This window comes from Anabrus simplex, chromosome 2 (assembly GCF_040414725.1).
Source record: "Anabrus simplex isolate iqAnaSimp1 chromosome 2, ASM4041472v1, whole genome shotgun sequence".
Classification (NCBI taxonomy): Eukaryota; Metazoa; Arthropoda; class Insecta; order Orthoptera; family Tettigoniidae; genus Anabrus; species Anabrus simplex.
Window position 1 is genome coordinate 74,366,780 of NC_090266.1, and position 23,954 is coordinate 74,390,733.

Consider the following 23,954-nt stretch of genomic DNA (forward strand, 5'->3'; position numbering starts at 1 on the left):
GAGGAGATAAAGGCTAATTTAGGAATGAACTCGATGGATGAAGCTGTACGCATAAACCGGCTTTGGTGGTGGGGTCATGTGAGGCGAATGGAGGAGGATAGGTTACCTAGGAGAATAATGGACTCTGTTATGGAGGGTAAGAGAAGTAGTGGGAGACCAAGACGACGATGGTTAGACTCGGTTTCTAACGATTTAAAGATAAGAGGTATAGAACTAAATGAGGCCACAACACTAGTTGCAAATCGAGGATTGTGGCGACGTTTAGTAAATTATCAGAGGCTTGCAGACTGAACGCTGAAAGGCATAACAGTCTATAATGATTATGTATGTATGTATGTATGTATGTATGTATGTATGTATGTATGTATGTATGTATGTATGTATGTATGTACAGAAGTTGAGCAGACAATTTCTACTTTCTGTGCATTTCTGAGAACTAATACCATGCATGAAGAAAATATCACCTCAGATATGTTGTAAACTCTTTGCTTTCTGAAGATATTACTATTATCCTTGATATACTTGTCCCTTTTTTTATCTAGAACTTACAGCATATTTCAACCAGACTTCAGCGGTGTGACTATTACAAAATATGCTTTTTTGTTCTGGACCTCTAGTCCTAATATTATTTTTCGAAGTAGTTTCATTCGTCAAACATTTTTTTAAACATTTTTGTGAAATACCCTATTGTATATCCACCAAAGGTACAAGTGATGTTTCTGTTTTAGTTCTCATGTGGAATGGTGTTATTTGAGTGTAGGATAACATCTTGTGACTGTTATCTACTTGGTAAAATGGGCTTTCGGGGGCTTATACAAAACCCAGGTCTGTAACATTTTACACATTACCAACAGACATTCTTTTTAATTTTTTATATTGAGACAAGGTTTTAATGATAAAGTACAAACTCCTGGGATTCATCTCTAATGCTCCTCTCATTGCTTTTTCAGCTTTTCCTATTGACTGCATCACTTTAAGGTACTTGTATAATTTACCTTGACATATTATTAGTTGGACTGTCTTCGAGATTTTCTCTTCTTTCTTCATTAGGGATACAAATCTATATTACTCTTATTTCAAAGTGAGACTGTTTATCAAATTTGTTCTTAGGAGTATAACTAGTTGAAGCTTCCAGGTACATGTTCAGCAGGTATTTTGTAACCCTTTTCTCTTCTTCTAGTTCAATAAATTTTCTGTGATCAGTCATTGTATTGCTGCTAGGTCTGGTGTCTTTCTCAAAAAGTTTGGTGGATATTTCACTTGTAGTTATTTCCAATCAAATATTTTATAACACAGTGTAACGTACTGTACGTATGTATCAATAATTACTTTTAAGCAGAATTCTGCAGTTTTTTATATCTTCAGTAGTTTTGAGAGGTCTAAAAAGAAATGATCTACCAGGTTCCCATACATAAATCACTGTAGATTTCTGCATGCTTCATTTTACTTGTAGTGCAGATCTGCATGCAGATGAGATGTACTCAGCACTGTTTTAACTTTATTGACAGTTTTCTTAAAAGGCTAGTTATTTTTTCTTCAGTAATTGCAGTGGCATGGTCTCAGAGCCATTCTTGGACCCTAACTTATAGTTTTAAGCAAGTTATTTCAGTTTCCTTAACAAGAGCACTGCATGCGAAAGCATGTAGGAATTGTTTTCAATCTGATGAAAGAAAAAAAGGACATTGTTAATATTTGGTCATTCAGAATCAAATGCAGTTGACAGGTGCCTTTCAGTGAAATGCTTGCTTAACTGTTTAGATAAAGATGCAGACCCCATAGGGTACTTTGATATTTGCTCGACTTTAATATAAATTAATTTTTTGGACAACTTGTGATCAATATTTTGTCTAAATACATATGCATTAGTTGATTGGTCTTATCTGTACAAAGCCTCCTTTGACTCCCGGACTTCTTTGTGTACTGTTCAATGGAGGTAAACGTTAGATTATAAGTTGCTGCTATACCAAATGGAGGGATATAAAAATCCATTAACCATCTGGAATGACAGAAACCATATTTTAGGTACACTGTCAGAAAATAAAATTGCAATGCCGTGACTGTGTATATCACTTTATTCATGGTTCAATGTAGAGGTAATGTAGTTCAATGACATTATTTGATCAACAATACAGACCAAACCAATTAATAATCACCAAGTACCGAAGGTGCTTATCACCACATCAGTGTGCAGTTTCCCCCAAGGGCAGCCATACGGGCTTGCGTTCTCGCAGGTGACAAATATCATCCTGCAGGTCAATGGGGGAGGGGTCTAGATATGGTGCTGGCCAGGGCAGTCGTTGAACACCATGCGGAATGTGCCGCATATGGTAGCAGTATGTGGACGAGCATTATCCTGTTGAAATAGTAAATCACCTTCCTGTTGCAGGAACGGCAGCAGGATGGATTGAACAGTGTCCGGGATGTTATTGACACTGTTTAACGGACCCTCCACAAACGCCAGGGGTGAATGGAAATCGTAGCTTATTGCAACCCTCAACATGATGCCAGGAGGTGGGCCTGTATGTTGGGGGCAAATACACTCCCGAAGGGACACCAGGTTGATGTCGCACACGTAAACGGTCATCACTTGCATGAAGGCAGAACCTGCTCTTCACACGAAACACAACAGAAAGGCATTCCATTCTTCAAATGATCCCTGCCTGACACCACAGAAGACATGCACAATGGTGTTGTGACAGAAGAGGAAGCCAGGCGAAAGGCACATGTGTTCATAATCCTACTCCAAATAGCCTAGAGGTACATGAGCCCACGTTTGGTGTCACATTCATTCGGATCTCAGCCAGCGATGCCCTAACAATATGCTGATCTTGACGTACATCAATACTACGCAGCCGTCCTGGTCTGTGGGTGTGGATCTTTTCTACTGGCCGTTGCCTCACTATGGATTCATCATGACCGTGTGCAGCAATCCGTTGATACGTCCATTACATTTCGCAAAGTCCCACGATCGATCGGTCAGTCAATTGTCAGTCAATCAATCAATCAATCAATCAACATTTATCTGCATTTAGGGCTGCCGCCCAGGTGGCAGATTCCTTGTTTACCTCCAATGCAACCCCATGTCTGTAGCTTGTCTGCTGTACCAATAAAGAACATTAAACATTCCAGGCATGCACAATACTGTCTAGTGCCCGTCTGGACGCAGCACAATAAACTGGATGATACCATGCTGTCTTGAAATATTCAACCTGGTGGGCTGAGTAGCACATATGATAGAGGATTGGCCTGCTGAGCTCAGTTTGGCAAGCTTAATCCTAGCTCTGTCAGGTGGTATTTGAAGATGCTCAAATAACTCAGCCTCATGTTGGTAGATTTATTGGCACATGAAAGAACTCCTGTGGGATGAAATTCCGGCACTTCGGCATCTCCAAAAACCATGAAAGTAGTTAGTGGAACGTAAAACCAATAACATTATTATTAAATTGTTATATCACTGTTTTTTTTTTTTGCTTTACGTCACACCGACACACATAGGTCTTATGGCGACGATTGGACAGGGAAGGGCTGGGAGTGGGAAGGAAGCGGCCGTGGCCTCAATTAAGGTACAGCCCCAGCATTTGCCTGGTGTGAAAATGGGAAACCACGGAAAACCATTTTCAGGGCTGCCGACAGTGGAGTTAGAACCTACTATCTCGCGAATACTGGATACTGTTACATGTGATAAATATCATTCTTGATCAGTATTGATGATACTTGAATGGAATAATATCAATAAGTTAATTTATTGAATTTACCACCTAATCAATACAAAATGTCAAACTTTAGTTGGTTTACTTTGGCATATTAACTAAAATGGTACATGTTTCGCCTTGAATTCAGGCATCATCAGCCATTATCTTCACTTAAAAATAGAAACAGGCATCTGATTTATATATACATGAAATAAAATTAGAAAACCTTGGAGAGACTAAAATTACAATTAACATATAGTAAAAGAATTAAAGTTAAGTTGGTTATAAAGATATTACAATGAGTCAGTAAAATTACAATTGGTGAAAGTAACGGTGATAAGACATTAGAAGGTTTCTATTATAATTAAAAAGAAAGAACAAAGCAACAGTTTGTCATAAACGAGTGATAGGATTGCTAAAAATTATGTTGGCCGACCAGCAGTTACAACGAAAATGACAATGATGGTCGTATTTAATAAAAATGTAGCATAAAATAATAGTGAAATACGGTCATGTGACCGTCAATACTTGTTGACTAGAGATAAATTGAAAGTGAATGGCATATGGTGATATGGTTCATTTTAATAAAAATAAAAATATGAAGTTGAATAACGATGTTTAAATAGGGCCTTTATGGACCATCTCAATTTGTTGCAAATACTGCAATGTTCTTCAGAATGTGTGGATGATTGACATTCGAGTCGATACAGAAGTGTTACAGATGAATCATTAGACTAAGAGAGGGTAGATTTACGTTATTAACTGAACGTTATTGTCGACTGTCTGCTTCTTACTGCGAGTGTTGTAACAGTGTGTTTGGAAACCTTCTAATGTCATATCACCGTTACTTTCACCAATTGTTAATTTTACTGACTCATTGTAATATCTTTATAACCAACTGAACTTTAATTCTTTTACTATATGTTAATTGTAATTTTAGTTTCTCCAAGGTTTTTAAATTTTATTTCATGTATATATAAATCAGATGCCTGTTTCTATTTTTAAGTGAAGATAATGGCTGATGATGCCTGAATTCAAGGCGAAACGTGTACCATTTTAGTTAATATGCCAAAGTAAACCAACTAAAGTTTGACATTTTGTATTGATTAGGTGGTAAATTCAATAAATTAACTTATTGATATTATTCCGTTACTGGATACTGGCCGCACTTAAGCGACTGCAGCTATCGAACTCTTTATATCACTGTTAGGCTTCTTGATCTTTGCTGCTCGTGCTATGTCTCCTGATGTAAAGCCATTTTTCTCCATGGATTCTCTCAGTTCTCTTAATGCACTTGAGCGATTATCAGCATCTGCAACGTTATTCACCCTAGTAAATAACGTTCGAAGGAGAGCTTTTTTCTGGCATAAAAAAATTGTCCAATAAAATACTAAACCAGAACTCTCACCACCAAAAAAAAAAGGTTTCAACTTCGCTGCGGCACTGAGAAGAATCCCAGTAGAGAAGAATGTCTGTGGGTTAGATTGTGCCGTCAGAGATTTACCACAAAACAATGCAAAAGAAATTTGTCAAGATGTACTGTACATGTTGAAAAAAGTGAAGCCACCACATCAAAACTGGAGTAAAGATGAACTTAGAGCAGCTGATGTGTTTCTCATTATTGTAAATTCCGGCAGACATGGGTGATGTTTCAGGTCATCATGAATTTAACTGATTATGAAACAAAAATGAACAACCTTCTAGAAGAAACGTATAAGAAAGTAAGGAATCCCACTAAAAGAATTAATATACAAGTCATTTGACTTGTTAAGAGCTCAACACAAGCAGACTTGAAGAAGACATGACTGAATTCATACCCTGTACCTCCAGTCATTTATGGCGTCCCAAAAATACACAAGAATGACGTGCCACTAAGACCAATCATGAGTGCCATTCGTTCTGCAACCCATGAGTTAGCCTTCTATATATCATACTGTTAAAGCCAGGAACAGGGAAGACCGAACAGCACATTTAACGATTCGAAACACTTCTTGCAGAAGTTTTGTGAGCTCTGTGTGGATGAAGATGACATCTTGGTAAGCTTTGATGTGATGTCACTTTTTACTGATATACCAGTAGAAGAAACACTTGCTTACATCAGACAACACCTGCCAGAGGACTTGAGCAATCTGGCAGCAGTTTGTTTTTACTTCTATTACAAAGCAGATTATTACAAACAGACAGATGGAGGAGCAGCAATGGAGTCACATCCATCACCAGTGACTGCGAACATTTTATGGAACACTTTGAGTCTGCTGCATTAACTACAGTACCACTGAAACCTAAGTATTTCCATCAGCACGTAGATGACACATTTTCGGTCTGGCCACATGGAAGAGAAGCATTAAATGAATTTTTGGAGCACCTAAATTCCATTAACAGGAAGATCAAGTTCACAATGGAAATAAATAATATATAGGTAAATTACCTTTTCTTGATGTGCTGTTGTACAAGAACAATAGTGCACTAGGCCCTGCAAAGTATAAGAAACCTACACATTCTGAAAGATATCTTCGTAAGTCTTCATACCACCACCCCTGCCAAAAAGTAGCTCTCCTTCAAATGTTATTTACATTAAGAGAACTGACAAAATCCATGAAGAAAAATTGTTATGGATCAGGAGACATAGTACAAGTAGCCTAACGGGGATATTACAAACCAGTGCCACTTCCATACGTGGCAACTATACCAGCACATTTCTTAGAAAGTACAATTTACTTCCAGTTTTCGCCACAGACTGGAAGCTCAAATCAGTGTTCCGACCAGTCAAAGAACAGCCACTTCTTTAAACACCGGACGTCTATGATGTTCCATGCGGTTGTGGTTGCTCATGTATTGGCATGACAGAAAGGCTTGTTAGCACCAGGGTGAAAGAACACATCAGGTCAGTCAAGAATGTCACTCCTTCATCTTCCACAGAAACACTTCTACAGTACAGACCATCAAATACTCCTTGACCAGATGAGGGTCATCGCGCCTGTAAAAGACTTCTATGCGCAACTTGTGAGGGAAACCATAGAGATAAAGCTGTGTCCAAATAACTTCAACAGAGAAGACTGCTTCAAGTTATCAAATACATGCAGACCTATACTCCAGATATACACGCGTAACACCACCATGCCACAGCGGGACAATCCTAGAGACCAGTTAGTAGGGGACTGTTGATAATGTGGTCGTGACTTCCATGTTCGTTGGAGAATTTCTGTGCTTACTGTCAGCAGCAGACCTCCACATGCCTTGCCCTAATAAAAGCCAATGAGACTTCGCAGGAAGCTGGGCATTTTTGTTAGACTTATTAATATAAAGTGGCTTTAATCGAGATATAATATTTATAATATTTATTTGCTTTAATACAATGAGCCACGGAAACGTACATTCATTAAATATGAATGTTTATTTAGCTGGAAAAAAATTAAAAACAGAAACATTTTATAGAAGCTACCTGCATTCATGGCGGGAAATTTGAGTACTCTAAGATGACCTGTTATTTGTAGCAATCTTAATAACTGTTGTAAAGATGAGAGTATATTGAAACAAACAGAGGTTTCCAATCCCACCGTTGTTTTTTTGTGATTTCCCTTTTTAAATAATATTAATAATGTTGTTGTTTTTACATCCCAACTACTTTGATGGTTTTTGGAGACACCAAGGTGCTGGAATTTTGTCCCACAGGAGTTCTTTTACATGCCAGTAAATCTACAGATATGAGGCTGATGTATTTGAGCACCTGTGTGCGACTGCAGGATGTAGACAATGTTGCAAGATGCATAGCGGACAATGGTATTATGATGGTAAACTGGATGAAACATCAGGTTATAAGTTTCACCAAGAGTAAGGGTCCTCTCAGTTTCAATTACTGTGTTGATGGGGTGATATTACCTCATGGAGAAGATTATATGTACCTAGGTGTTAATATAAGGAATGATCTTCATTGCGGTAATCAGATTAACGAGGTTGATAGGAAAAGTTACAGACTCTTCGCATGGTTATGAGAGTATTTAGGGTTTGTAGTAAGGATGTAAGGGATAGAGCATATAAGTCTTTGGTAAGACCACAATTACAGTATGGTTCCAGTGTATGGGACCCTCATCAAGAACTGGAAAGGATCCAAAAGAAAGAAGTAAAAACATTTGTGGATGGTTTCCGACAAAGCAGTAGTGTTACAAATCAAAAACTTCATTGTTGGTCTGTGTTGACAACAAGACACTTCGAAATGAAAGACTTGAGGTTTCCACCATTTCAATACATACTCTAATCACATTCTTGATTAAATTACATTACTATAAAAAAAATATCTCATTAGAGACATCTCCAGTTGCTTATTTCTAGCACAGATTAAAATAGACATATATGGGCAACAAGGTGAATTCAAAAACATAAGATTCTTAAAAATGACAAACAGGGTCTGTGTACGCCCCCAATGGCGTATGACCTCCGGAGAGGCCTGGTGCGGTCTTTTTCATGTAGACTGCCTATTAGGCGACCTGCATGTCTGTGAAGATAAGGGCCCTACCTAGGATGATTTCTAATGCTGAATATGCCACACACACACACACACACACACCCAGCCCCTGAGCTATTGGAATTAACCAATGAAGGTTAAAATCCCCGACCCGTCCAGGAATCGAACCCGGGACCCTCTGGAACAAAGGCCAGCACGCTGACCATTTAGCCATGGAGCCGGACCTTAAAATCACTGATTAGAGTCGTTAAAACAGAAAACACACATAAGTTACCGTACATTCATTTTTAGTATACTCAAAATTACTCTTCAAACCTTACCTGGAGATAGAATTGTCCTTGTAAAATTGGTTTTATATATATGTCCATTGTCAATGATAGTCTTGCAGGGAATTCAAACATGCTGGTTGAGGTGGCATATTAATCTAATTTTTATAGAAGAGGAGACTCCTCATGGTTTATGGTGAGGGTTACTGTAGTCATGTCCCAGTTCGTGAACCGTGGGCAACGGCTGAGTGGCCTGGTATGTGGTCCTGAGAGTCGGGATACCAATTGCTACAGAATGGGAGTGGGCATCTCGGTCATATTCTTAGTCATGGGCCTCCTTGTGCTCAGGCAGCTAGGACTAGACAATCCACCGGTGGTTCCTAACCAGTTAGAAGAGAGATTCTCACTTGGACTAAGTGCAAGTACGGTAGCATCCTGCTTCATGAATTTACCGAGCTCAGAGCATTTTAAGCAAGCCTCAGACCTATGGGAGTAACGGAGTCCCACTCCTATTTGATAGGCGAGGGACTCCTTGGAAACAACTTGGTGAACAAAATGGAATTCAATGGGGAATTATCAATATTAATGCGGCTTATGGAAGAAAGAAAGTAGAACTGGCTGAGTCAAGAAAGAGGATGCATCTGCATGTGCTAGGAGTAAGTAATATTCGGGTAAGGGGAGATAACAAGGAAGTGATCGATTATAAAGTGTACTTGACGGGTGTTAAAAAGGGAAGGCCAGAGTGTGAGGTAGGGCTATTCATGAGGAATACTATTGCATGCAACATAGTTTCTGCTAGGCACGTAAATGAGCAAATGTTGAGGGCAGATTTGGCAGTTGGAGGAAATAGGACGAGAATTGTCTTGGTGTATTCACCATGTGGGGGTGCAGATGAGGATAAACCTGACAAGTTTTATGAATGATATAGATGTTGATTCCCATAGGGAACATGAAATACTTGTCCTGAATGAGTAAATTTATAATACCAATATAATGGTCCGTTATTGGACATTATTAATTTTCCAGCTAACTCTTTCTTGGTTGCCTGCGTTTTGCCCCCCTGTGCTAAGTCATCTGATAGCCAGGCAGGCATCAATTTTTGGAAATGAGACAAAGTCTCTCATAGTGCATTGGCACTGCTGGTGGCTTCAAGTAGCCTATGCAGTGGCCTCCACGGTATGCACTAGCCATGCGTCTTGGTGGGTGTGCTAAGTACCAACTGATGAGCCCAACTTAGCACGCGGGGGTGAAACGCAGGCAACCAAGAATGAGCTAGCTGGAAAATTTATAGTGTCCAGTAACGGACCATTATATTGGTATTATAAGTTTTATGAAGCATTGAGTGCCATTGTAGTTAGGGTCAACAGCAAGGATAGGATAGTGCTAATGGGCGATTTCAGTGCGAGAGTTGCAAATAGAACTGAAGGATACGAAAGGGTGGTTGGTAAATGTGGGGAGGATATGGAAGCTGATAGGAATGAGAAGCGTTTGCTGGACTTCTGTGCTAGTACGGGTTTAGCAGTTACGAATATATTCTTCAAGCATAAGGCTATTCACCGCTATACATGGGACGCTAGGGGTACCAGATCCCATAATAGACTATAACTTAACCGACTTTGAATTCAGGAAATCTGTTAGGAATGTATGGGTTTTCTGTGGATTTTTCCACAATACAGACCAATATCTGATCTGTAGTGAACTAAGTATCTCTAGATTCTAGCATAGAGAAAGGAAAATCTGTCTGCAAATGAATAAGGGTAGAAAATCTCCAGGACGAGGAAGTTAGAAGTACATGAATATGATTAGTGAGAAGTTCTGAACAGTGGACAGTAAGAAGGTTCAGAATATACAAAGAGAATGGGTGAACATACAGGGATGCTGTAGTAGAAACAGCAAGAGAATGCCTAGGAACAACTGCGTATAAAGATGCGAAAAAGCGAACATCCTGGTGGAATGACGAAGTGAGAACAGCTTGTAAACGTAAAAAGAAGGCTTTTCAGAAATGGCTCCAAGCAAGGGCTGATGCAGACAGGGAATTGTACGTAGATGAAAGAAACAGAGCGAAACAAATAGTTGTTGATTCCAAAAAGAAGTCGTGGACGATTTTGGTAATAACCTAGAAAGGCTAGGTCTAGCAGCAGAGAAACTTTTCTGGGCAGTAATAAGGATCTTAGGAAGGGAGAGAAAAAGGAAATGAACAGTGTTTTAGGTAATTCATGTGAACTCATAATAGATCACAGGGAATCACTGGACAGGTGGAGGGAATATTTTGAACATCTTCTCAATGTAAAAGGAAATCTTCCTGGTAGTGTCGCAAACAACCAAGCTCATGGGGAGGAGGAAAATGATGATGGTAAAATTACACTTGAGGAAGTGGAAAAGGTGGTAAATAAACTCCTTTGTCTTAAGGCATCAGGAATAGTTTAAATTTGACCTGAAGTAGTTAAGTATAGTGGGAAGGCATGAATGAAATAGCTTCACAGAGTAGTAAAATTAGCGTGGAGTGTTGGTAAAGGTACCTTCAGATTGGACAAAAGCAGTGATTGCACCTATCTATAAGCAAGAGAACAGGAAGGATTGCAACAGCTGTCAAGGTATCTCATTGATTAGTATATCAGGAAAAGTATTCACTGGCATCTTGGAAGGGAGGGTGCGATCAGTGGTTGAGAAGAACTTGGATGAAAACCACTGGTTTCAGACCACAGGGAGGCTGTCAGGATCAGATTTTCATTATGCTCCAGATAATTGAAAAATGTTAAGAGAGGAATAGAGAGTTATGTTTATGTTTCATAGATCTTGAGAAAGCACATGACAGGGTACTGAGGGAAAAGATGTTCGCCAAACTGGGGGACTAGGGAATTAAGGTTAGATTATTAAAATCAGTTAAAAGCATTAATGTTCACAATTGGGCTTCAGTGAGAATTGATGGCAGAATGAGTGCTTGGTTCAGGGTACTTGCAGGGGTTAGAAAAGGGTGTAATCTTTCACTCTTGTTGTTCACAGTTTACATGGATCATCTGCTGAAAGGTATAAAGATGCAGGGAGGGATTGAGGTGGGTGGAAATGTAGTAAGCATTCTGGCCTATGGCAGATAGTGCCGAAAGTCTGCAGTGTATTATCTTGGAACTTGAAAATAGGTGCAATGAGTATGGCATGAAAATTAGCTTTTCAAAGACTAAATTGATGTCAGTAGGTAAGAAACCTAAGAGAATTGAATGTCAGATTAGTGATACAAAGCTAGAACAGGTAAATAATTTCAAGTATTTAGGATGTGTGTTCTCCCAAGATGGTAATATAGTAAGTGAGATTGAATCAAAGTGCACCGGGCGAGTTGGCCGTGCGCGTAGAGGCGCTCGGCTGTGAGCTTGCATCCGGGAGATAGTAGGTTCGAATCCCGCTATCGGCAGCCCTGAAGATGGTCTTCCGTGGTTTCCCATTTTCACACCAGGCAAATGCTGGGGCTGTACCTTAATTAAGGCCGCGGCCGCTTCCTTCCAACTCCTAGGCCTTTCCTATCCCATCGTCGCCATAAGACCTATCTGTGTCGGTGCGACATAAAGCCCCTAGCAAAAAAAAAAAAAAAAAAAAAAAAAAAAAAGAATCAAAGTGCACTAAAGCTAATGCAGTGAGCTTGCAGTTGCGATCAACAGTATTTTGTAAGAAGGAAGTCAGCTCCTGGACAAAACTATCTTTGCATAGGTCTGTTTTCAGACCAACTTTGCTTTATTGGAGTGAAAGCTGGGTGGACGTAGGATCTTATTCATAAGTTACAAGTAACAGATATGAAAGTAGCGAGAATGATTGCTGGTACAAACAGGTGGAACAATGGCAGGAGGGTATCACAATGATGAAATAAAGGCTAAGTTAGGAATGAACTCAATGGTTGAAGCTGTGTGCATAAACCGGCTTCGGTGGTTGGGTCGTGAGGCGAATGGAGTAGGATAGGTTACCTAGGAGAATAATAGACTCTGTTATGGAGGGTAAGAGACGTTGAGGGAGACCAAGACGATGATGGTTAGACTCTGTTTCTAAAGATTTAAAGATACGAGGTACAGTACTAAATGAAACCCCAGCACTAGTTGCAAATAGAGGATTGTGGCGGCGTTTAGTAAATTCAGAGGCTTGCAGACTGAACGCTGAAAGGCATAACGGTCTATAATGTATGTATGTATGTATGTATGTATGTATGTATGTATGTATGTATGTATGTATGTATGGGATTCCTCAAGGTCAAAAGAGAGTTGCATTGAATAATATGGGTCTCATGGACCGTTGTGGGAAATGTTGCATTGCGGTATTCGATTTGGGAGTCCTCTTCTTATTCCTTACAGCTCCTTATGCCCCTCTTCTATAAAAAATAGATTAATTTGCCACCTCAACCAGCATGTATGAATTGTCTGCAAGACTATCATTGACAATGGATTTATTTACAAACCCAATTTTACAAGGACAATTCAATCTCAAGGACATGTTTTAATGTTTAATTTTAAGTATAATAAGAAGGAATGTATGCGTGTTTTTCTGTTTTAAAGACTCTACTGTGTGGTTTTTAGCACTGCTTCTGATTTTAGTGTACACAGTGCATGTTTGTCATTTTTAGGTATCATAAGTTTTTGACTACTCTTTATTGCCTATAATCTAATATGCTAGAAATAAGCAACTGAAGATGTGTCTAATGAGACAAAACGTGTCCTGCAAATATTTTTTGATAGTTATGTAATATAATCACAAATGTGGTTAGAATATGAATTGAAAAGGTGGAAACTTCAAGTCTTCCATTTCAGAGGAGTAGTGTTACAAAAATGTTGCAAAGCTTGGACTGGGAAGACTTGGGAGTAAGGAAACGAGATCCTCGACTGTGGTATGTTTCGAGCTGTCGGTGGAAGGAAGGCATGGGATGACATTAGTAGACGAATAAGTTTGAACGGAGCTTTTAAAAGTAAGAATGATCCTAATATGAAGATAAAGTTGAAATTCAAGAGGACAAACTGGGACAAATATTCATTCATAGGACGAGGAGTAAGGAACTTGAATAAATTATCAAGGGAAATGTTCAATAAATTTCAGAGTTCTTTGAAAATGTATAAGATAAAGCTGTAAACATTTGATACGAAATGTGCCACATGGATGACAGCTCTAAATGCAGATCAGTTTTGATTGATTGATTGATTGATTGATTTTCTTGTGAACAATTTCTAATACTTTCTTGAAATGTTTACAAGTAATCAGCTGTGTTCATCCATGTTCTTCATTTCCTAACGAGTTATTACCACTTAGGGTGGTCGGGTGTTCGTAGTCAGAGCAGAGAAACTGGTATTTGTGGTGGAAGTGGTAAAACATTGGAGTTATTTAACTCCCTAGGAGAAATTCTAAGAATAAATGTAAGAAAAGTTTCTCAGTTTTTGAATTAGACATTTTTTTAAGTGTAAGCAAACAACCTGGGGCACATGATGAATAAGACAACTTTCTAGCAAGAAATCTTATATGATGCTGATTCAGTGAAAAGTAAAAGAATATGCAGTCATGTTGGGATAGATAAAGTTTAATACTGCCTTTAGAAAATAAGCAAGAATGGTTTAGTTTTCTCCACTTCATTTGAAGTAGAATATTGTGGTGGGTCGCAATTTTGTATGGCTAGGCCATTACGAGGGGCAAATAGATTGGCTCCACAGTTGCGAGTGAAGTCACCTAGTAGGCCCCGCCCTGCTGGCTTCTGTTTCAGCCAGTCAAAGTCAGGTGCGGATTTACTAGCGCAGTTACCACTACCACAGTCATGGACATTGTCATTGGAGGCACCTCGGCGGTGTAGAAAGGGGCTCGAAGTGTAACTAGAGCATTCTGTCACCAGAGAGTTCCAGCGGCTTCTTCTCGTTCAAAATATCTGGAAGGTTACAAGGGCCGGGCCTCCCCATAAAGGACATGCCAGATTAGTTCATCAGTTCAGTGCAGGCTCTCTTTTTTTGCTAGTTGCTTTATGTCACATTGACACAGATAGGTCTTATGGCGACGATGGGACAGGAAAGGGCTAGGAATGGGAAAGAAGCGGCGGTGGCCTTAATCAAGGTACAGCCCCAGCATTTGCCTGGTGTGAAAATCGGAAGCCACGGAAAACCATCTTCAGGGTTGCAGACAGTGGGATTCAAACCCACGATCTCCCAGATGCGAGCTCACAGCTGAGTGCGGGATCAGACAGCGATTGAGAGCGAAGAGTGCAGTCAGTCAGACAGTACTGTGAGGTGTGTGTACTGCTGGAATACTGGATCGGCGTGCTACAGTGTCGACGGGGTGCTGCGTGTAGACTGACGGAACAGTGCAGCTGAGGGACAAAGATCAAGAGCTGCCAGAAACAGATTTACAACTATTTACAATATGTACAGAATAATTCTGTAAGGTTTGTCTTTCTTGTTATATCTTTACTACAGATCTCCAGATAACTAATCTTTACTGGCACTTGAAAGAACTTCTGCACGACTATATTCCGGCACCTTGGCTTGTTTTGGTTTTCAAACCATCAAAATATCACAGTCAGCAATAGCTATTCCATTCTACGAAGATAAATACCAGCTGAATGAAGTACAGATTACCGAGCTCGATAGCTGCAGTCGCTTAAGTGCGGCCAGTATCCAGTAATCGGGAGATAGTGGGTTCGAGCCCCACTGTCGGCAGCCCTGAAGATGGTTTTCCGTGGTTTCCCATTTTCACCAGGCAAATGCTGGGGCTGTACCTTAATTAAGGCCACGGCCGCTTCCTTCCATTTCCTAGGTCTTTCCTATCCCATCGTCGCCAAAAGACCTATCTGTGTCGGTGCGACGTAAAAAAAAAAAAAAAAAAAAAAAAAAAAAGTAGAGATTATCGGCCTAATGGTTGGAGCTCGTGGCACAATACCTGCGTTGTTCATAGAATTCTGGAAGAAGTTCGACCTGCCTATGAACAGCATTGAAAGAATAGTTACCACCACCACTTTATCCATTGTGGCAACCGGTAATTGTGGGAGGTTGTTGATTAGTTCAATAAATATATATAGCTCATACGGTAGAGTCCAACTTGGCAGGTTTGATCCTGAAGGTGCTCAACTACATCAGCCTCATGTAGATAAATTTACTGGCACGTAAAAGATCTCCTGCAAGACAAAATTCAGTCACCTTGTCATCACCGGAAAAAAAAAAAAAAAAAAGTTAGTGGGGCATCATAAGAACAACCTTATTATTACTATTATTTTCATACATTGTGCTAAGCGTTCATGAAAATATTGTATTACTCAGAAAGAATGTTGGTAAAAAAAAAGGTAAGTGATGTTTAAGATCGTGCTGTTAAAAAAAGTAGAAATTAGGAATGGGAATTCTTGTTAGTCTCATGGTCGGCGGCCAAAATCTCTAGGACCTCATAACGCTCTCAAGCCACTGTTAACAATATTCCACTGTCTGTACATGTGTGCAATTCACGACATGTTGTGAACTTTACTCACTCAAAGCACAAGATTACAGCCGTTTCACAGGGTCACGGTTTTTCTCCAGAGTTGCACGAGACATATCTCCTCTGGTTGGCATGCATTCATGTTTATCATGTAATGGACATGGACTTAATTGCTGTTCGTGTGCAGAAACGGATGAAGTACAACTTGTCAAACAATACAGCAACTACATCGGCAGGATTCCGACTTAGTCCATGATTGAATTAGGTTATGTAAAGACTATGTATTACCCTTATGAGACATTGCTGCTCAAGTTAGATGGGATGTGGCTATAGTTATGTAAATGTGGATTCATGTGTCATGGAGGGACTCTGTAAAATATGTGAGAGATATATATGTAACTGGTATATATTTTTATTCCAGCTGGCCATTGCAATGTCCGTATCTCCATCTCTCTCTCTCTCCCACATTCAGGTAGCCTGGTGAAATAGGAGCTAATATCTTTTCCAAACGAGAGGGAAAGAAACATATCTACTACATTTGTGTATTCTCACTGATTTCAGACATCAGAACTGGGGGTAACGGAACATATTGAGGGTGACGAGTGCAAATTTGCTGTGTGGACTGGGAGAGCTCCTATATCAGACTACAGAATAGTGTTGAAGGTAAGAATTGTTTTTGTTACATAGTGTATAGTATACCCATTGTCATGGCTCTGGTATAATTCCTATATGATCAATGAATATTAGCTGTATTTTGTACAAACACTCTGGTCTAGTAGTTGGGATGTTTGTTTCCCCTTACTTGGCTGGGGCTACACTCTGTCCTGTTGCAATTTAGAGACAGCTTTGGGGATGTAGGATGGAACACACACAGCCTTGGGAATATGACTAACAAAAGAACTCCAGATAAATACATTTAAACCACTTCAGTTCCATTCTTAATGCTAATTAAGTACTAATGCTAAGATCTGTACATAGAGCCTCCATGGCTCAGGTGGCGACATGTTGGCCTCTCCCTGCTGGGTTTCACGATTCAAATCCCAATCACTCCATGAGAGACTTGTGCTGGACAAAACGGAGGTGGGACATGTTTTTCTCCGGGTACACCAGTTTTCCCTATCACCTTTCATTCCAGCAAGACTTTCCAATTTCTTTTCCTTTCATCTGTCAGTCATTAACCATTTGCCCCAGAGGAGTGTGACAGGCTTCGGCAGCGGGCACAATTCCTATCCTCGCTGTTGGATGAGGGCTTCATTCACTCCATTTCCTGACCCAGTCAAATTACTAGAAACCGGCTGTGGATTATTTTCAGCTAAGATTTGTACAAACAGGACCACTGGGAGAGCTTGGGAATTTCCTTTGAGGTAAGTAAAATGGAACACACTTTTCATTAAATAATAACGATGTTAACATTAAACAATAAGAACAATTAAATGTTTGGGTGTTTTTTTTTTTTTCTATTTGCTTTGCATCGCACCGACACAGATAGGTCTTATGGCGACGTTGGTATGGGAAAGACCTAAGAATGGGAAGGAAGCAGACGTGGTCTTCGTTAAGGTACAGCCCCAGCATTTGCCTGGTGTGAAAATGGGAAACCACGGAAAACCCTCTTCAGGGCTGCCGACAGTGGGGTTCGAACCCGCTATCTCCCAGATGCTCACAGCTGCACACATTTTAAATGTTTGTATGGCCAGGGTTATATGCTACAGGGCGGAGTAGATTGGACAGCCATTAACTCTGCGCTGAGTGTTGGGTTTCCTTACTCTTTGAGGGAGCCAATGGCTTCGGGCGTAGTATTTCCTTTAGGTAGGTGTTGGTCCCCCAGTGGACGAAATGCCACTAAAATGCAGCATACAGTTCTATTCTCCAGGTTAGGGATGGCTGCAAACCGCATCTGTTCTCCGCCTTATGGGTGGCATCATTTATCCATTTAACCTCTTCAATGATGTCCCCATTTATCCATTCCTGAAACACCCTATTGTATTCCTCAAACTTTTCTTCCTCGGTCAACCTATTTAAAACAGAGATTGATCTCTTTTCTGCTATCTCCTTGTTGTTCCGTAGATACTGACAACTCTCCAGCCAAGGTAACGCAATGTCATATTGGCCATCCCCAGTAACTTCTACTGTATTTTGAATGTAATGACATGCTGCTTCTTCCATTTCTTCTCTTGACTTGTTTTCCACTGGGTCAGATATGCCTATGGTATTTAAGTTCCACAGATCAGCTATCAAAGCAGCTTTGATGAACAGTGAAGTTTTATCGAGAGCTAGAGTGTCACTCTCCCCCTCCTTCAGTTTGCCAGTTACAGTCCAGCCAAGCGCAATCCTCACAGTTACCAATCATAAGTCAAGCTTATGTATTTCTTCCATCAAAATACTTCTAGCGACATCAGCCCCTAGAAGAAATTCCACATCAGATGGATCATTTCCCTCATCTTTTGGTTGATCAACTGTGACTTTGTACTATCTGATTCGTCACAGCTAGCTTGTTATGCTTTCTTTCAGAGCTCATTTATTGAGTAAGGTGTCATTTCTTACTCTAATATGGTTTGCTGCAAAACACACACTTTTGTTTCTTGCCATAAAATAACCAGTCAGTAAAACTTAAACAAGACAAAGTACGACATGAAGTGGATAAAAGAACCATTTCTTGAACCGTTTTAATGTAACGGTGACAATGATTTTTGGTTAGTTATTATTTGTGTGTTAAGTAGTGATTTGTTAAAACCCTTGTTTATTGCTTATTCATTCCATAATGAAATAGTCTTTATAAATGAAATACCATATTCCAAATTCAGCCTGACAGTCTTAACTTGACGTCCTGTATACACATTTGTAGACAATTGTACCGTATGTAGTTGGCGTGGACAGTGGAGAAGAGATGTGTGGAGGGGGATGGCGAGGCAAAGCAGCCGCTGGCTGTGAGTGCTGACGTGTATGGGCAGATATTGTAGGGTCCGCAGTGCAGACTTTAAGCTCCCATATCCCCCCTTAAAATGAATAGCAAATAATTGGACTCTCACTACCCGTTTCAGCTTAAAAAGACCACGAATATATAAAAATAAAATCAAAATTCGCTGTTCGACTTTGTATTGTTCCCTCGAAAGTTACTGATATAATCATCTGGCCGGACAGTAGTTGTTTTCAATCAGTCACTACTGATCTGCATTTAGGGCAATCGCCAATGTGGCTTATTCCCTGTTGTCTTCCTAGCCTTTTCTTCAATGATTGCAAAGAAATTGGAAATGTATTGAACTTCTCCTTTGGTAAGTTATTCCAATCCCTAACTTCCCTTCCAATAAACGAATATTTGCCCCAATTTGTCCTCTGGAATTCCAAATTTATCTTCAGATTGTGATTTTTCGTACTTTTAAATATGCCACTCAAACGTATTTGTCTACTAATGTCATTCCACGCCATCTCTCCACTGACAGCTCGGAATATACTACCTATTGAAAATAATAACAATAAGTTATTTTATTAATTTGACCTCCTAATCAATACAATAAATCTTGTCTTTTTTGAATTACATGACATGTTAATTAAAATGGTACACATTTTGCCTTGCATATAGGCATCATCAGCCATAAAATAAAACTAATTTATAAAAAGCCTTGAAGAGACATGAGAGAAAATTAACATATGGTAAAAGACTAGTGCAGTGTTGGTTTTAAAGACTATGCTATGAGTGAGAGGTTTACATTTGGTGAAAATATTTGCAATAGTGACATTAGAAGACTACTGTTATAAGTAAAATGAATAAAGCAACATTTTATTATAGACAAGTGCCAAAAATTGCTATAAAATGATGTTGACTGACTAATGGTTAGAACTAGGTAATAATGAGAATGACCGTCAGAATTGTATTTTTTGAAACATAATGTTGAATAAAATAATGTTGAAAGATGGTCAAGTGACCTGCAATTATTTGTTTACGTAAGATAAATCAAATCAAAATCAAAATCTCTTTATCTGCAAATGAGGTGTCTACCTCGGTGGCAAATGGTACATTAAAATACATTGTCAACCACTAAATATTAAATTAACAAGAAGAAAATTTTCCTATAATACAATATTATACAATTTACGCTAACAATTTTTTCTATTAAATACACAGCTCATCCTTAATAAATTTATATTGTTTACAGAATTCTACTTATACTATCTCCTGTACTACTTACAAATATAATCAACTGATATACAGTATGTGGAATTACTTCAAATGATACTACACAACTGGTATAAGATTAAAATTTACATTGCATTTATTTACTTATTATTTTATTTTTACCCATTCTGGAACCTATGTAGCATAACGACCTGTTGCGTCTTAACCAGAGCCCCTTTTGCCACCAATTTTCAGGGTTCCTGAAGGGCCTTCACAGCTACCGTAGCGGTCCCAGGGCCCTCGAAGTCCCCACTGTACTTCACCCCTACAGGCAGTCCCCTACTTTGGCTGTCCAAACTCCTTAGACCAGGGGATAGAATTAATTTATTCACACACATAGCACATGGTGATGTACGAGGTTGTAGTTGAAGGTTAATATACAATGTTGATATTGGACCTCTATGGACCATCTCATTTGATATGACTCTATAATGTTGTTAAGACATCTAGGTTTGTTTACATGCTGGTCGAAAAGGCAGTGTGACAGTTGAACGTAGCTAACATGTTGAATGTTGGATGATCAAAAGTAGAATCATTTGACGATGGTGAGGGTAACTTGTTATGTTACGAGCTAAAAGTTGTTGAAGACTGTAGAGCTCTTACTACGAGACTCGTGCGTAAATGTTGCAAAGTTTGCGCTCCAAAGACTTGGGAGAAAGGAGTCGAGCTGCTTGACTAGGTGGTATGTTACATGTTTTAAATATAATTTTTTATCCGTATTGATGATATTTGATTGAAAATAATAACTAACTTATTTTATTAATTTGACCACTTAATCACCCAGAACAAATCAAGTTGCTTTTCTTTGGATTCTTTCCAGTTCTTGAATCAAGTAATCCTGGCGAGGATCCCATACACTGGAACCATACTCTGTTTGGGGTCTTACCAGAGACTTATGTGCCCTCGCCTTTGCATCCTTACGGCAACCCCTAAACACTCTCATAACCATGTGCAGAGATCTACACCCTTTATTTACAGTCCCATTTATATGGTTACCTCAATGAAGATATTTCCATATATTAACACCTAGGTACTTACAACGATCCCCACAAGAAACTTTCACCCCATCAACTGAGAGGACTTTTCCTATTTGTGAAACTCACAACCTGACTTTTAACCCGTTTATCATACCATTGTGTTCTGTCCATCTCACAACATTATCGAGGTCATTGTGCAGTTGCTCACAATCTTGTAACTTATTCATTACTCTATACAGAATAACATCATCCGCAAAAAGCCATATCTCTGATTCCACTTCTTTACTTAAAACATAAAGGTTCAATAATACTGCCTTGAGGAATTCCCCTCTCAGTTTTTACAGGGTCAGATAAAGCTTCGCCTACTGTAATTCTCCTTCTGTTTTCTAGAAATATAGTCACCTATTGAGTCACTCTTTTGTCTACTCCAATGGTACACATTTTTGCCAGTAGTCTACCTTATTAAATGCCTTAGATAGGCCAATGACCAAAAACCTTGAGGAGTTGTATAGAACACCAGTTTTGATTTTTAGATCACTTGGTGTAAGCTGTCAGAGTTACGAAAATGGGGGGGGGGGGACGAATTAACTCACTGTACAGATAAAAACGATGTGGAATTCGATGCCATCGTAAATGACCTTTCGAAACTTTTGAGCACGAGTATTCATCTCTTGCCAGGTCCGAAACACCCTGCCATAAAGTATTACGAAGCAAGAAGGATGACTGGTAAAACAAGGTAAAAACATACAGCAAGTCTTCAAATCCTCAGTGCACAACCAAAAGGAAATGCCAGCAGAGGGAAAGCAAGTACGATTATTCGCTTACTCGACTCCATTTCTACAACCGAAGGAGAAATGCTGTAGGTAGAGTACCTGGATCGACATATGAATCTTTCAAGATTCTGATTATTCTTCTTCTGCTACTTTTCTCCTTCTTCCACTTTTCCCACACCTGTGGAGTCGCGGGTGCGAATTGTGTCGCACATGTGAATTTGGCTCTGTGTTACGGCCGGATGTCCTTTCTGATGCCAACCCTCTGTGGAGGGATGGTAATCACTATTTCGTGTTTCTGTGGTGATTGGTGGTGTGGTGTGTTGTATGAATATGAAGAGGAGAGTGTTGGGACAAGCACAAACACCCAGTTCCCGAGCCAGAAGAATTAATCACATACGATTAAATTCCCCGACCTGGTCAGGATTCGAACCCAGGACCCTCTGCACCGAAGGCCTCAAACGCTGACCGTTCAGCCAAGGAGTCGGACTGAATTTTGAAAGATTAATGTTTCAGAAATATTTTATACTTAATTCAGACATATGTTCCTCCAGGAATCAGAACATAAGACCTGATGCCATCCTAAAATTTACAATGTAGAGCGTGTAGAGCTACTCCGGCACTAGAATCATCATCATCATCATCATCATTATCATCATCAACATCATCATCATTTTACAGTTCCAGTTTCCCAGGTACTGTTGGCGAGCCTCTTCCCTTCTGTCTTATTGAGATACGTTCCGTTGTTAATGACGTTCTCCAGTGTCCTTCCCCGACCTGCAATGTCCATCTTTACGATGTCCATCCAGTGGGTTCTTGGTCTTCCCACCATCCGTTTCCCTGCCACATGTCGCTCCAAGTTAACATATGCTGTTGGCTCCATCCTCATTACATGCCCAAACCACCTCAGTCTGGACATGCTGATCCGATCTAACAATGATGTAACAATCCCAGTTTCCTTCTTAACCACATCATTCCTCTACTTGTCCAGTTTGGTTTTTGAATTGTGGACCTAAGGAACTTCATCTTGGATGCCTGTAACCTTGATGAGTATTTCTTAGTGAGGGTGCAGGTTTCAATACCATCGGTTAAGATTGGTATGAAGTACTGATTGAACATCACCAGCTTTGATTTTGTTGGTACTTTGAGATCCCAGAGGAATGTTCTTACTTGCTGGTAAAAGTGAGAGCTCTTCTGCACTCTATTTGCCACCTCCTTTGTGGCTAGTGTATCTCGAGATATTATACTGCCGAGGTATGTAAAGCTTTCCACACTTTCTAGTGGATGGTTTCCTAGCATCACATTAGAATATTATGGGCATAAAACACAGAAGTATTGTTACGAATTAAGCGTTGATTGTTTTATTACCGTAATTTAATCCAGGATCCCATTTGTCTTCGCATGCATCCATCACTTAGCAGCTCCATACAGGCAGGTTCGAACACAGGTCTGTTGACTCACAGCACACGACTAATGAACCCTTGATTTGTTTCCAGACAAGGCTGATAATTTGCACAGTGAACTCGCATAACTGCTCCACACTCTGAACTACCGTACTTAACACATATCACATACCGAACGAATTGGCCGTGCGGTTAGTGTCGCGCAGCTGTGAGCTCCCATTCGGGAGATGGTGAGTTCGAATCCATCCGTCGGCAGCCCTGAAGATGGTTTTCCGTGGTTTCCTATTTTCACACCAGGAAAATGCTGGGGCTATACCTAAATTAAGGCCACGACCGCTACCATTCCAATCCTAACCCTTTCCCACCCTTTCGTCGCCGAAAACCTTCGATGTGTTAGTGCGACGTTAAACGATAACCAAAAGCAGTCATAAGTGGGTTTTGGGGGGAAATGCAAATAAACTGTTCTCACGTCATTTTATGGTTTTATGGGTTTTTGATTTTATTGTAACCTTCATTTGTACACTGCCCACAATATGCTCCCTTTTGTCCACGGAGCTGGACATCTTTGTACGCTAAGAGCGCGCAACTCTACCTTCAGGATATGATGGCTCTACAAGATCGGATGGATAAAAGTGAATACATGTTCACAAAAGGATCATTCACCATTCGCCGGTCTGTCAAGTTTTGGTCTGGGTTGTGGTCAGACCTAACAATTGAACAGAAGCTGATGCGATCCATGAAGACAGCGTGCTGGCAAGGTGAATAACAGGAATGGTGTTCATGGTGAACATATGTGAAGA

At 39.8% G+C, this 23,954-nt stretch overlaps 1 protein-coding gene across 1 annotated transcript in view; it reads left to right on the top strand.

Moving 5' to 3' along the window:
- trio (trio Rho guanine nucleotide exchange factor) overlaps positions 1–23,954 on the top strand; it is a 1,596,874-nt gene that overhangs the window by 847,093 nt on the left and 725,827 nt on the right. The window contains exon 29 of the mRNA XM_067140202.2: positions 16,395–16,496. Coding sequence (XP_066996303.2) covers positions 16,395–16,496 — 102 coding nt within the window. The remainder of the gene's footprint in view (positions 1–16,394; positions 16,497–23,954) is intronic.